Here is a 13,392-nt window from a genome sequence, read left to right as displayed (position 1 = left end):
ACTTCTCTCAAGAGATGTATCAACCAATCATACCTTCCACACATTATCCTTGTTCTGAATGCAAGTGAAGGTTTTCTGGAGGAGTGGCAATGAGATCCCGACTGGGCTACTCAAAGCTATTGGAGGACTATATAGAGTTATTTCTTTTCATGTTAAGAGGCTCAACATTCTGGTTTCCCAATTGGCACAGATCAGAAATGAAGTCAGTTCGTCAAAGGCACTGCTTAAGCAGTACTACTCCTCTAGCACTGTCGTTCGCGTACTAACCAAAGCCAGATACATGCAGATAAAGGCTCAAGTAAGCTGCACAATATCGTCAGGCCAAGTACGCAGAGTCATTGCAATCCAAGAAGTCAGTTCGAATGCTGCTAGATTCAAAGAAGCTATATTATTTTGGCCTGTGATCATTTCTTACCTCGCTGGGACAAACCATTCGACTTTGTCAAGCAGGGACTGAGACACATAACTTCATGCCACAGGACTTCGGTGGTCATATCTTGAATCTTATCCTGTTTTTGTACCATGATCATGAAGAATTCGTGCCTCATAACAAATTCCTATAACTAGCGTGAGCAATGACTGCGCTGCACATATAAGACTGTCACATAGACATGGCAGCCCAAGGATAAGAAACATCCTTGACAGCCGACATATAGAACACCAGTGATGCAAGAGCTGAGAAGGGCAAAGGCATATGTGATTGGTAGAGTCCGGGAAATATGAGGGGATGGCAAGAATGAGCTAGATAACCTTGCCATGGTGAGGAGAGCCCCTGAAGATTGCATGAGAGATGCGAGGTACTCACAAGGGTAAAGGAATTTTATAAAGGGAGCTGCTTAGATACGATAAAGGATTTCTCTTGGTTTTCCTCTCCCCAACGCAAGGATACTGAGGACCGAGAAAAATTATTACATGTAGTAATTGACTTCGCTATACACCCCACATCGTCAGTGGCCATCATCTAACCCATTTGACCCATTTTCGATCCCTGCCTGCATTAGACCAAGTCACTCGTTACAAAGACTGGTGACCACGCTTGTGTTAGTGTGAGAAAATCGCACACAAAGGGTCATCAGTCCAAAATTGGCCAGTTCTTTTGAAGGGAGAATGCGAATATGATTATCTCCCTTCCGTTCTTCTATGCAAGGTGGGAAAAGATGATTTTTGGCACCTTGAATACCTGAAAACCAAACTACAGAGACAAAGAAACATTCTTCGAACGGAGATGTTCAGTTCCGTAAGAAATTCTTGCAACAGTTCTTTAGTGCAATTGCCAGCAGAATCGGCAGGGCCAAGTTAGTCAGTCACCCAAGCTGCTTCTGCTACCTACGCAACGTTCCTGAGGACTCACTTTTGTGAAGCTATGTTATCTGTACCTCATGCATCTATGCCTTTGAAACACAGGTGGGGACAACCTGTACGAAATCAGATCCTGGCCTTTCTCTTCTGGCAGATGTTGCATTCAATCTCTCCAGTCTGCATACATTTAGAACCATTTGGCGTTGGAGGGTGCATTATTCTTCATGATGGCTATGTTGAATATGGAGCACTCCAAGAGATTGAGAATCAACTTGGAAACCTCATTCAAATCCAAGATTTCTTTGATATTATTGTAGAAACATGTTATATCTTCGATTCAGACGATTAATACATGTACCATACCAACAATCAACACAAACCAACCCCTTTAAGCCGTCAACTATATTCATATCACATCAAAATCAATTTGAAGCTTCGATCATGTCATTCTTAAATTATGACGGAGTGCCAATGTTCAATTCCCTTGGACGAAGTCACAGCTACTTTGATCCGTCTCCTCTTGCCTTCACAGTTGCAATGTGATGTATTCCAAACAAGAGACCCTCGCGAAACATGGTCTTCAAAGTTTCTTCAAAGGGCCGTGACTTATAATTACTCTGATGCCAAACAAAGCCGCCATTTCCAAGAATGTTTTACATATTGAGCCATGAATTTCTTTGGGCAAAGAGCCCGAAAGCTGGCTCTACACTGAGATACGGACCAGTGTTCTGTAATGGGTGACTTGGTCTGGTGCAGGCAGGGATCGAAAATGAGTCAAATGGGTTAGATGATGGCCATTGACGATGTGGGGTGCACAACGAAGTTAATTAATACGTGTAATAATCTTTCTTGGTCCTCAGTGTCCTTATGTTAGGGAGAGCAAAACCAAGAGAAGTCTATCGTGCCCGACTAGCTTCCTTTATAGAATCTTCCCGGCCATCCGGCTCATTCCTTTCGGTCATGCGGCTGCCAGATATCTTTTGGGATCAACCACGGGTTTGTGCCGCTCACAATCATGCTATCTCCGGTGTCCCTTGTGTTTAACAGTCAGGGATACCCATTTCCCTTGGACTGCCGTGCCCGTGTGACATGTTCAGGGCCTAACCCAAAGACAATAATCCCTCTGGTGCTGTAGTTACGAATTTACTATCATTCTGGCAAGTTACATCAGAGCATAGCCTAATGAAGAAACAAGTGAGTCTCGGATTTTACGATAAGGGTATCAGCTAACATGGTCCACTGATCTAATATCAACAAAGAACCTTATCGGTTCTTGATATCGGATGACCCTTCCAGTAAGCTTAAATGCTGGGAAGCGTAATTGGAATCAACGTCATTAGAATTCCTGTGTTTTCGACGCTTTGAACATGAAAGGCATAATTCAACCTAATCTGTTTGTCAGAGCACGAGCAACATATGCGACTTCACGGTAATTCAAGCCTTTTATTCAAGAAGAAATCAGAGTATCACTCATTGACGGAGCAGTCTATCACAATTGTCCTGTCAATGTGGCAATTGGGGATCTCAATTGATATTGCCTGATGTTCGACACCGAGAAGCCGACCTTCTACTGTCGATTGGAACAGGTATCCAAGTTGAGACACCTGGGGAGGTTGAAACGAATTCAAGTGCAGGATAAAAACTTCGAAAGACGATCGAATATGTCAGTGGAGTCTTATTGCTCTTGCGCACCTTATATATACTATGTCTAGAACGTCCAGAGTTTTCCTGCTTCAGCACTGGGGCAGACTCCTGGTGATGAGAATGAATACAGGCCCATAGCAGGGTCCTCTCCCGCCTAAATGGGGTTTTCCACCATTCTTCCCCATAACCATCAAGGCAGTGGTAATTGTCCGGGACCCGCATGATTGACATACACACACGGCTCACGTTTACATTACACAACTTTGAGTAAAAACAACGAATGGCGAGGAATTCAATATCCATAAACTCACATCACTTGAATGCAATCACGTGACCTAGCTTTCTCTTGAAGGTACCAGAAGGGGAGGATAATGGATAAGGGTTTGGAGACAAAGTTTTGAAGCAGTTACTGGAACAAAACTGCAGACATTGTTTTATCGTTAGTGGATGAGGTAGCTGAGTACCATGATGAGATTGGCATGTTTTTTCTATTTTTCCCGCTCTCGGATCTACCTTACATTCGTTCGATGCGCTTTTTGTTGTTCGAACTAAATCCCTACTCCTCGTTTTTGACATCTTAGTTCGTTTACCAACAAAACAAAATCAGAGGACCGTGATGGTAGCTCGTCAATAAACGGAATCCTGTATTCGTGTTCACAATCAAACCCTTTAAGTCGTTGGAATCTTGAGATCAATATATAAAAGAGTTTTGCAAATGGTCCTGGTCATGGGCATGGGCGGTTGCATGAACAAGGGTACGCAAAAGCGCTCCTCTGCTTACCTATTTTCCTAAATATCTAGGTATGGGGAGGGCAATGCTGTTTCCCCTCTCCACCCACCTCCACAGTGTGCATCACCAGCAGGTAGCCTCTCGGCGCCGGACAGGCGGATAAGTCATGTTACTAGCGCAACGTTACACTTCTCTCGACACCTACCCCTCTTAAAAGTCAAGGTAATCATTTCAATCATCTGCACTAGAACAAAACCTTTTGCCAGTTGCCCCTAATTCTCCTTGAAAACGAACAGTGCTTTTCAACAGCACGCGCCATCCCACTTCATCATCCCTGACAAGCTTACACACCAACACTGTACCGCACATTTCATCCCTCCATGACCGACGCCAACAAAGCCCGCTTCAACGCCGAAGCCGCGCAATGGGACTCCAACCCCGACATTCAGCAAGCAACTCGCCTAGCGCACAAAGCCTATCTCTCTCATCTTCCCTCCGACCCTGCCATCCTCTCAACCTACGACATCCTCGATCTGGGCTGCGGCACCGGCCTGCTGTCGCTAGCCCTCGCGCCCTCAGTACGCTCCGTCACCGCTGTTGACGCAGCCGAGGGCATGATTGGCGCCCTAGAAGCCAAGCTGACTGCTGAAGACGCAGCCAAGAATGTATTACCTATATGTGCGATGCTCGAGGACCCGGATGATGAGAGGATTGCTGTGGATCCCGTGACGAAGGAGAAGGTGACGGGGAGAAGGTTCGACGTGGTTGTGTCGCATTTGGTGCTGCATCATATTTTGGACCTGCGCAAGCTGTTTGCTACGGTTTTCGGGTGTGTGAAGAAGGGGGGTAAGGTAATGGTGACAGATTTTGAGAACTTTGGGCCTGAGGCGAGGAAATTTCACCCGGAATCGAAGATGGATGGCGTAGAGAGACACGGGATTTTGAGGGATGAGATCAAGACAGTGTTAGAAGAGGCAGGATTCGTGGACGTTAAGATTGAAACGGCGTTCGAGCTGGAGAAACAAGTCGAGACGGAACCAGGCAGCGGGGTGATGGGCCCGACAATGGTATTTCCCTTCCTGATTTGCGAGGGTACGAAGTTGTAAAGGACTTTAGTCAAAAAGTCCAGATGGAGCATCAAGGAAGTGAGTGGATGACAGTTATAGTCGCGATAGAGGCCGAAGGGCAAGGGAGAGGACCTGAGAGCCGAACTGGAAGGGAGCAAGCGCCAAACCCAAAAGCGATATAAACAAGATCGGAGTTCTGCAAGAAAAAAATATTAAGAATTAAATTATGTAACACATCTCTAAGATGGGTATATAGTTAAGAACAATATCATGAAATGAAATGAAATAGGAAATCCGACATTGACGTAGCCATGACCAGAACCGATTACCGGCCCTGTCCAATGGTCCCTCTCCTACCCTTTTCATTCTCCCTCTTGTTCGCTCCTGTGACGCGACTCCATTCTTCCCATTCGCGTGAGATCTCCATTAAGACGTTGCTCATGACCTGTGCGCTGGCCATCAGTCCATGTCCCTCCCCTTCCAAAACACGCACTTCGCATCTACGCATCATCTTTCCCAGCCAGCGGACATTCTCGACAGGGACTCGTGTGTCTTTGCTCCCATGATGGATGACAACCGGCCGTGTGATATCTACATAGCGGAAGCCAATCGTGTGTCGGCGCTCGAGGCATACAAGCAGGTCGACAGCGGGATTCGCTCCAGTTGTGGCCAGCTGCCAGATGGCATGGGTCAAACGGCTGTCGTATAACTCCTGTCGCTCCTTATCTGCCTGCGAAGTTGCGAGAGAGGCTGCCGAGGAGAGAAGATGTGCATCCTGTTCGGATCTTCGTCGAAGCCCTTGGGAATTGGACCTGCGATGTCGGTGACCGATGCCGCGCGCTCGCGGTAAAGAAGGATCGTGGCTGTTCCCATTTGCAGGGGTTGGTCGGATACGGTCCATGTCTTCATCAGGAGCAGGGAGTTCAGGTAAGCTCTTGGATAAGTCATTTGTCTGGTTGATATTCTCCTTATCCATGGGAGAATGTAGGATTCCTTTCGGTTGATCTTTGTTTTCTTTGGTGTCGGTGTGCCTCTTTTCTCTCTTTGTCCGTTTTTGTTTGGGCAAAGAACTTGTGAGACTCGAAGAAGTGGCCGTCACAAAACTGCTGTTTGCCGCTTTCAAGATAGGGGTCGGGAGTGCACGCAAGATCTTTTGGCTAGTAGGAATGGCATTCGTTGGTGGCAGCGGCGTCTGCGAAGTGGCTCCAATAACGTTCAACTGGGAGGGCGGGATCCAAGGCGCAAGGAGATGTATCCGACCGCGGATATGTTGAGGCATTCGTAAAGCGGTTGCGAGAGCGTAGATGGCACCAGCAGAATGAGCCAAAATGGAGAACTTCGTGATCTTGAGCGACTGGCAAATTGCGTAGACGTCGTCTAAGTAGATGGTTAGTTAATTATCACGGAAGACGATTCGGGATCAACAAATGAACTAACCAGGCCAGCCAAGCGGCGTGGCATTGCCGTCAGGGTAAGGCTCGCTGTCGCCGACACCTGGACGATCTGGGGTTATCAGACGCAATTTGAGTGTCAAGGCCAATTCATCGTAGAACGCGGTGATGTATCTTGTTAATCCCATTCCAACACAACAGAAGACGGCGCTTCCATTAGGGTCACCAACTTCACTGAAGCTGATGACTCTGCCAGTCTGGGGGTGCCGGATCTTTTGGCTGAGACGAGGGCTGCAGAGGTAGCTCTCAACGGCATCGTCAATGCTGTCTGCGCTCCGGGGTCGCTCGTATGCAACATGCGGATGGTCATAATTACTGCCGCCAGCGCCTGACTTCTCGGATGTTGGGGTAGCTGCCCCAGAACGTCGTTTCAATCGGGTGCTGCTCCTCTTCAGCTTGACTGTAGGGTTCCCGCCTTCACTGGCATAGCCGCCGAATGGGTCAGGAGTGAGACGGCCAGAACGGCGTCTGAAATCGATGCTGGTCTCACGGTCCCTACGTCGTCCCTGAGCGACTGCTGGTGACGGGGCGCCATCGTCGATGCCGTCTGGAAACATAGCCGCGGCTGGAGTTGAGGGGCCTGGAAGCGCAGCGTCCTTAGCGAGATCTGCAGATAACTTTAACGGATCAAGCCCTAAATTTTGTTTACGTCCTGAGTGTCGCCGCTTGCTCTTCTCGCTGCGGGAATCCCGAGGTTTTGCGTTCTGTTCGTCGAGTTCTGGTATCGCGTCGTAGGCGTCGCTTTCGCTATCCTTCCTGGAGTGTCGCGAAGTGCGAACCGATGAGCGTTTGGCGTTGTTACCAGTCTTCCTGAGGGACGAATCTCTAGTCGGAATAAGTCCAGGACTGGGCAGACTGTCATGAAAGACAGGAGCAGGTTGCAGTGCGCTGGTCTCAAGCGCGATAGTAGCAGGTTCTTCACTGATTGCTGAGTCGGTAAAACTAGGCTGCAGACGTGGTGTGGGCGGCTCAGTCTTGGACCCAGGGATGTTAATATCGCCGCCAACTGCACCTATGCTGGCTCTCTTCTTTTCTGTTGCTTTATCACGAAGCTTTTCCTTGCTTCCCATATAGATAAGGCTTCGGTGACCCTTGAATCCCCAGCTGTCATATGACTTCTGTTTTCTTAGACTGTGACGTGGGGGAGACAGCGCGTCTGGTGCCCGTTCGACGCTGGGTTTGCCAATGCTTTCTGCACCCGATGTGAAGGATCCTCTGCTCGAAGGACGAGACACACCGCCACTGCTTCGTCGGGACCGAATGCTCAGAAATCCAGTCGACTCTCTTGCTCCGGGACTTCTCGGAGATTTTGGCGCTGTCAGAGTCGATAGACTGCTTGGCAGCTTCGACGTCCGCACGACGGGAGGGCTGGCCGGAAGTTCATCTAGGGGAATCTCATCTTCTTCTCGTAACTCTTTTAAAGAAGGCTGATTGTACGTGCCATAGTCGACACCAAAGGAGCCAGCGGTGGGTGATCCAGGGACGGAGCTCAGGGGACTTCCAATGCCGATGGGGCTCAGGTATGATGGGCCGTCGAAGTGGTTGCTCACGGGCCGTGATATGGCCGACAACGATGTGATCAGCGACGAGATAACCTCGGGAGATGCGGGCGGAACCGGGGCAGCTTGGTAATCGTCAGGCTCTTCGCGAGTACTTTTGGAGTGGCGGGAGCGATCTCGGGAAGTCCAGTCGCTGAGGGGATCATGTTCCCTGTCCCGGGATTTAAGGTGAACGGAGGATGATGCTGCAGACAAGGAAGTGTGCTCCATCGTTAAAGCAGCAGCGGCGGCACCAGGACACGTGGGGGATTGGGATCGAGCTGCAGTTTGTTGAGCTAGTTCCCGCCAGCGAGTGAACAACCGGAGGGGTTTTCAGGGGTACGGAGAGGGAGACCTTGCGTCGCTCAACACGTGGGTATCAGAAGTTGCGAGTCTCACAGGCTGAGTCCAAGATCGCCGTTTGGGTGTCTCGGAGACATGGGAGGGATGAGACTTGTCTCCTGCAGAAGGCCTGCATGCAGGATGTCCCAGCGTCCCTGGGCACGAGAGGTGGGGGAGATGTGGTAAAGGGTGCCTTTGAAGTTCGAAGCTGTCACGCCAGATCGGGAACCGTGGAACCCGTGACGCTGGGGAAGCGAACAGTGCTAAGAATGGTCTGCGGAAGCGTGCCGTGCCATGTATTGGATCCAATGGATTCCTGGATTTCGTGGGCAGGTCCGTAATTTTAAGCTTGCTGAAGCAGCCCTCGAGAAGCGTAATCCCGTCTCTCCTCGCTCAGCGTTAATCTCAAGCTGCGATGCTCTCTCAGGCCCCAACCAGAATACTGGATGTGTGAGAAGTGGGGAGGAGGCAGCAGCCGACAGCAAGCTGCAGCAACAGATGCTTGTTTGCGCAAAGAAAGGCGCAGAAGGTTGGAAGCTAAGGTGAAATGACGCGAGGGACCAGTGAGCGGAGGAGGACGCGCATTGACCTCTAATATTGGCCTGTGCTCTCAACCCCTGGATGTGATCTCCAGCTGCTCCACTCCCCCATGCATGCATCTCACGCTTCCACCAACCCGGAGCGAGTGCAACTGCAGCTGCCTTTCCCTGGCCCTCACGGGTCCCTCCAATTCTCCCTGCAGTGCCGAATCCGCGCACCCGGTTGGTGGGAGCCAGGCTGTGGCCATCCTGGGAGCATCGGCAGTGAATTCCGTGATTTTTCCTATCAAATATACATGTGTAGGGAGGCATTGTGAGGCATTAGAATACCGTAACACACATAAGACTTTTGAGAATCATCAAGCCCCTGGATCCAGGCTGGCAGATACTGTCTTGGGACGAGCTCCTACGACGAGTATGTGCATTTCTCAGTGCAACGTTGGGGGGGAAGGGGAGGAGTTCCAAGTGTACTTATTATTAATAATAGGTCTTTCCCCATCTTGTGCAACAGCCTGGTTCCAAGTCCAGCCAAAAAAAAAAGCGACTAAGAGCTTGGGGCTGTCGGTCTGCCGCTGTACTGCACACCGTGTTATCGTTTGAGACACTCGAAAATATGAATTGAAACCAATGAACATACGAGTGTCTCTCTGCAAAGCCAGACGTTTCGCATATAATGCACAAAGGTCTTGTAATATTCACGTTCTCCTGTAAAGATAAAATCTCAAACATATGGGCAGAACCTTCAGACTTCAAGAACGGAACCGTCAATTTCATGCCGTGTCGTTCGGACCTTATACACACGGTCTGCCGTTCCTTTGGTTTCGGGCGTTCCGAGGGTTTGGGATTTTGCCAACTCCGACCGCCCAGGAGTTCGGTTGCTTGGTCTGACTGACGTCATATGGTCTCTTCGAAGGAACAGGGTCGCAAGAGCACCGTTGTTCTCCCAAGGATGCTCGCCTAATCTGGTAGCCTTTGGAGCCATGGCCGTTGACAGCACATTTCACATATCGCATAGGTACGTATGGCACTTGATCCTTCAATTATACATATTAGTGGAAGCTCTTCATGACACAATATGCTTTCTGAAGGTTGGAGGGTGAAAGAATTATTCCTACAGAGCAATCGTGGGGGCATGGGACCTGGAGATAAACGGTAGGTGAAGAGTAAAAAAAGCATTGTATCATCTGGGTATTGCAGTACTCTATAACGATGCAGTATAAATGCTTAAGTTCAAACCAGACCCGTTCCCCTTACCCTGCGACATATGCTTCATGACCTTTACTGTTTCACGCATAGCCAGAAACACACGCTTGCTGGAGATCACATTCCCCGATCTTCAAAAAGCACACAAGCTCATTCAATAATCAATCTCCAGTCAAAGGAAAATCTTCTGGCATAGAGATTGAATACGATGACCCGAGATGTGCCGTCAGTTGTGTATATATGATCATGCCCACTTCCTCTTAGCCTTCAGCCACTGTACTGTCTCCAAGCCGGCCTTGACCCTCATCCCAAAGCGGGCGTCTAAGACAAAGCCTTCCCATTTAGAGACTTTGTCGAGGTACTGCTGACACTCATTCGCCTTTTGCTGACGAAAAGCGTCGACATCCGCAGCAGATCCATTCGGCCAGGAAGAAGGATTGCAAAGATCCATCCACGCTATTGCGGCGACTTCGTAGTGAGCTGCAGCTTGGCAGTAGTCGTCTCGTGTGGCGCCCTTGAATGCATATCTGATAAGTTAAGTTAGCACAAATTCATTAGGAGGACTAAGCATAGGGGAGCATACTTGTCCATGGTTAACAGAGGTTCAACCAAAGCCCGCGCCTCTTGTCCTCTACCCAGCTGCCTCAACAGCGCTGATTCTGAGAGCAGAGCGATCGCAACCTCATCCTGTTCCTGCTTGATCTTGGCCACCTTTTCTGCTGTCGTGGTGCAGCGGTCCCACGACAAAAGAGTCCTAGCCTTCTCCAGGTACTTGGGCGCCATCCGTTTGCTACCATTCCATAGATAGATCATCTCCATCGCAGGACTGACGGCGACAGCATCGGCAAGGTCAATTCCCAAACTCTTGGCTCTCTCTTCCCACTTCTGCAGCTTCCGGCATACAAACACCTCAAACGGCAGTTGGCGTGTCATGAACCGCTTCCTACCGGCCGTGGTGGGCGCCTTGCGCAGATATTCCTCAGCCATCTTCTTGTGCTTCAGAGCTTCTGCCTGAAGAGATATCCTCTCCTTTTGCTTATCGTCTCCTTGAAGAGCTGCAGCACGATGGAAACTATCGCGGTACATCTCGATCTCTGCGCAGCCGGCAATGTAGTAATACAATGCGTGGCTCCAATTGTTCAGCTCAACACACCTCAAGAAATTGTCTCGCATTGCAGGCCAATCCATGACGTAAAGAGTGCTCATGCTGAGCTCGAAGTTGTTCAGTGCTGTAATTTGACGCATCTTGTTATCCATATTAGTAGACAGGAGTTGGATGGCCTCATCAAGCCTTCGCGAATTGGCCAGCATTCGCGCTTCTTCCAACTTCCAAAGACCGGCGTCAGGGTACCGCTTCCTCAACTCAGCAAGCAAAGAGGCACACCTTTCTACCGGATACCCCACTGTTTCTAGTTCATCATCACGGATGCTAGTGCCGTTATTGTCCGAAATGGAGCCAGGAAGTTCGTTGAGATCATGGTCAGAGGGAAGGATATCTGCCATGCCGAGGAAGGTATTGTAGTAGTTGAGCAGCACTAATCCTGCCATGGCGCCATTGATGTTTGGGAATTTGGTGGACTGCCACAATAAGCGAAGTCCTTTGTCGCGGTCGCCCTTGAATCCGATAATGTACAGCAAACGATAGAAGGCCGGTGGCACGAGAGAGAGGAGCAGAAGCATGACACCGAAGCACATGTTTGCACCGCTGTGTACCCAGATATCGGCGGTAGATTTGAAGAGATCCTTTTCAGAGTCGAGGTGGTTCGAACCATTTCTGGCACGTAATTGCGAATTGGACTGTGATGGTGAAGGCTGTGGAGGTTTCAGGGACTCTGAGCTAACGCTTAGACCGTCGAGTTTCTCGCTCAACTCTGTAGCATCCGGTACCACCGTCGCGGAACCGTTAGAAGTCGGACTCTTGTTGTTAGCGACTAATGTCCAATCTTGACTGTCTGGTTGTGAGTCTTCTAAATCTGCGAACTCCGACTCGTCAAACGTCCCAGGCATGGGATCCTCAGCAAAACTTGGTCGCCGCGGAGATGGCTTCTCATGACCAAGAGCAACCCCAGCAGAAGCAAGATACCGCTCCTCGGCCTCGATAATGCTATTTAGCGTGACATAGGCCTTGCGCAACTTGTAAAAGCCTTTAATTGCCTCCGTCAAACTTTCATGCATGACGCCGACCACGGCATTCATCACCTGGGCTTCAGCATGGACAAGGGCAAACTCGGATCCCGGGGGATAGACCTTGCTTCCCTGCCATCCAGGAACTGCTGCTTCTTTTTGTACCCTCTTCATATCTTCCGATGCTCGGGTTTCGGTTTCATTCAGCCGATTGGCAGCCTCTGTCATTGTTTCCTTCTCGAATCCAAGAATGCTCCTCACAAACGTCGAGACGCCCAAACCGAACTGATGAAACGTAGAAGAGTCCTCTCTCAGACGGAGCCGCACATCGGCACCCTCCATGTCGTCGTTCATGATAAGTTCGGCGGCCGCCATTGCATCTTCGATATCCCGGGCTCGACGCTCGACGAGGCTTTCGACTGGCTTTGTTCTGCCATCTCGGCTGGATGTGCTGGGTCGTGGGCTGGAGTTGGGGGTCGTGGACTTGGAGGTAGGCTTTGAGGTCGGGGCAGCGGATGTGCCGCGAAACCAGGCGCGCAGACTGGCCATTTAGAGGGAAGCCTGCGTGGCTTGCGGAGAGTACGGGACTGTATCGGCGGCAGGAAGGCAAGTAGTTGGGGTAGAGAAGCCGGTCTGCCTCCTCGTCACATCGGCGGGTTAAAATGCAAATGGAAAAGCCCGCAGAACTTGAGAGGCGAGCCGGCAAACCCGGCTTTGAACGGCCGGGCAGCGAAGAAGCGTCAACCAGGTAACCTGGAAGGCCGAAGTTTCGCGTTGTCGGCAGAGCCGCAGGGCCTTGTTCGCGTGGTGGGCACGGTGGACACGCCCAGACGGGGTCCTCTCCCGATCCGCAGCGTGAGCCTGAAGCCCCGCCATCAAAATACCAGGTCGGTTCGACAATCTCGATCCCAACGTTTTCAAACATGCAGTGGTGCAGGTAATGTTTTATATATACTGCAATATCTGACTCAACAATGCGCTATGGCTGAAAATTTCCGTTGTTAAACATCATGAATCAACAGCGTAAACATATGGTCCATCCCTCTACGGACACGGATACGTTGTTGGAAGAGTCACCGGCAGTCAAATCCTGTCTTTTCAGCCCTTTTGTACAGATGTAAGCCGGTTGGCCCAGGTGAGTGCTATCTTGGAAGCGCTGGTCTCATGAGACAGGTACGGGGAGATTATCGCGAATTTCAAAGTTCGAAAGGCGACAAAATCAAGGCCCAACTCAGTTCAGTCGGTAAATTCGTCCGAAGTCTGCAGTTATGGACAGTTTCAATAACATAAGGCAGGCAAAAAGAACAAAAGAAAACCATAAGTACAGTGTCTAATACGTGTTTGATACAGTCCACATGGCACTTTTGAGCACTGTCCGCGCTCAGCGGGTCCGAGTCTTGGCGACAGTCAACCCACCAGGAACAAGGCCTCAGCGATCGCGCAGCGCCGACCTGC

General features: G+C 50.0%; 3 protein-coding genes across 3 annotated transcripts; 1 reads left to right on the top strand and 2 right to left on the bottom strand.

Moving 5' to 3' along the window:
* Positions 1–4,053: 4,053 nt before the first annotated feature.
* Positions 4,054–4,779, top strand: CTHT_0037410 (uncharacterized protein; the record flags this gene model as incomplete). The annotated part of the gene is made up of 1 exon (XM_006694102.1): positions 4,054–4,779. The coding sequence occupies one exon, from the start codon at positions 4,054–4,056 to the stop codon at positions 4,777–4,779; it is 726 nt and encodes a 241-aa protein (XP_006694165.1).
* A 286-nt stretch (positions 4,780–5,065) lies between these two features.
* On the bottom strand, positions 5,066–7,960 carry CTHT_0037400 (uncharacterized protein; the record flags this gene model as incomplete). Its single annotated transcript, XM_006694101.1, has 2 exons — positions 5,066–6,117; positions 6,178–7,960. The coding sequence occupies 2 exons, from the start codon at positions 7,958–7,960 to the stop codon at positions 5,066–5,068; spliced, it is 2,835 nt and encodes a 944-aa protein (XP_006694164.1).
* A 2,097-nt stretch (positions 7,961–10,057) lies between these two features.
* Positions 10,058–12,486, bottom strand: CTHT_0037390 (NONE-like protein; the record flags this gene model as incomplete). The annotated part of the gene is made up of 2 exons (XM_006694100.1): positions 10,058–10,340; positions 10,397–12,486. 2 exons carry the CDS (start codon positions 12,484–12,486, stop codon positions 10,058–10,060), a joined length of 2,373 nt encoding a protein of 790 aa, XP_006694163.1.
* Between the last annotated feature and the right edge of the window lie 906 nt (positions 12,487–13,392).

This window comes from Thermochaetoides thermophila (assembly GCF_000221225.1).
Source record: "Thermochaetoides thermophila DSM 1495 unplaced genomic scaffold scf7180000011816, whole genome shotgun sequence".
Classification (NCBI taxonomy): domain Eukaryota; kingdom Fungi; phylum Ascomycota; class Sordariomycetes; order Sordariales; family Chaetomiaceae; genus Thermochaetoides; species Thermochaetoides thermophila.
The sequence above is the reverse complement of the archived record's forward strand: the minus strand, read 5'-3'. Positions and strand labels throughout refer to the sequence as shown.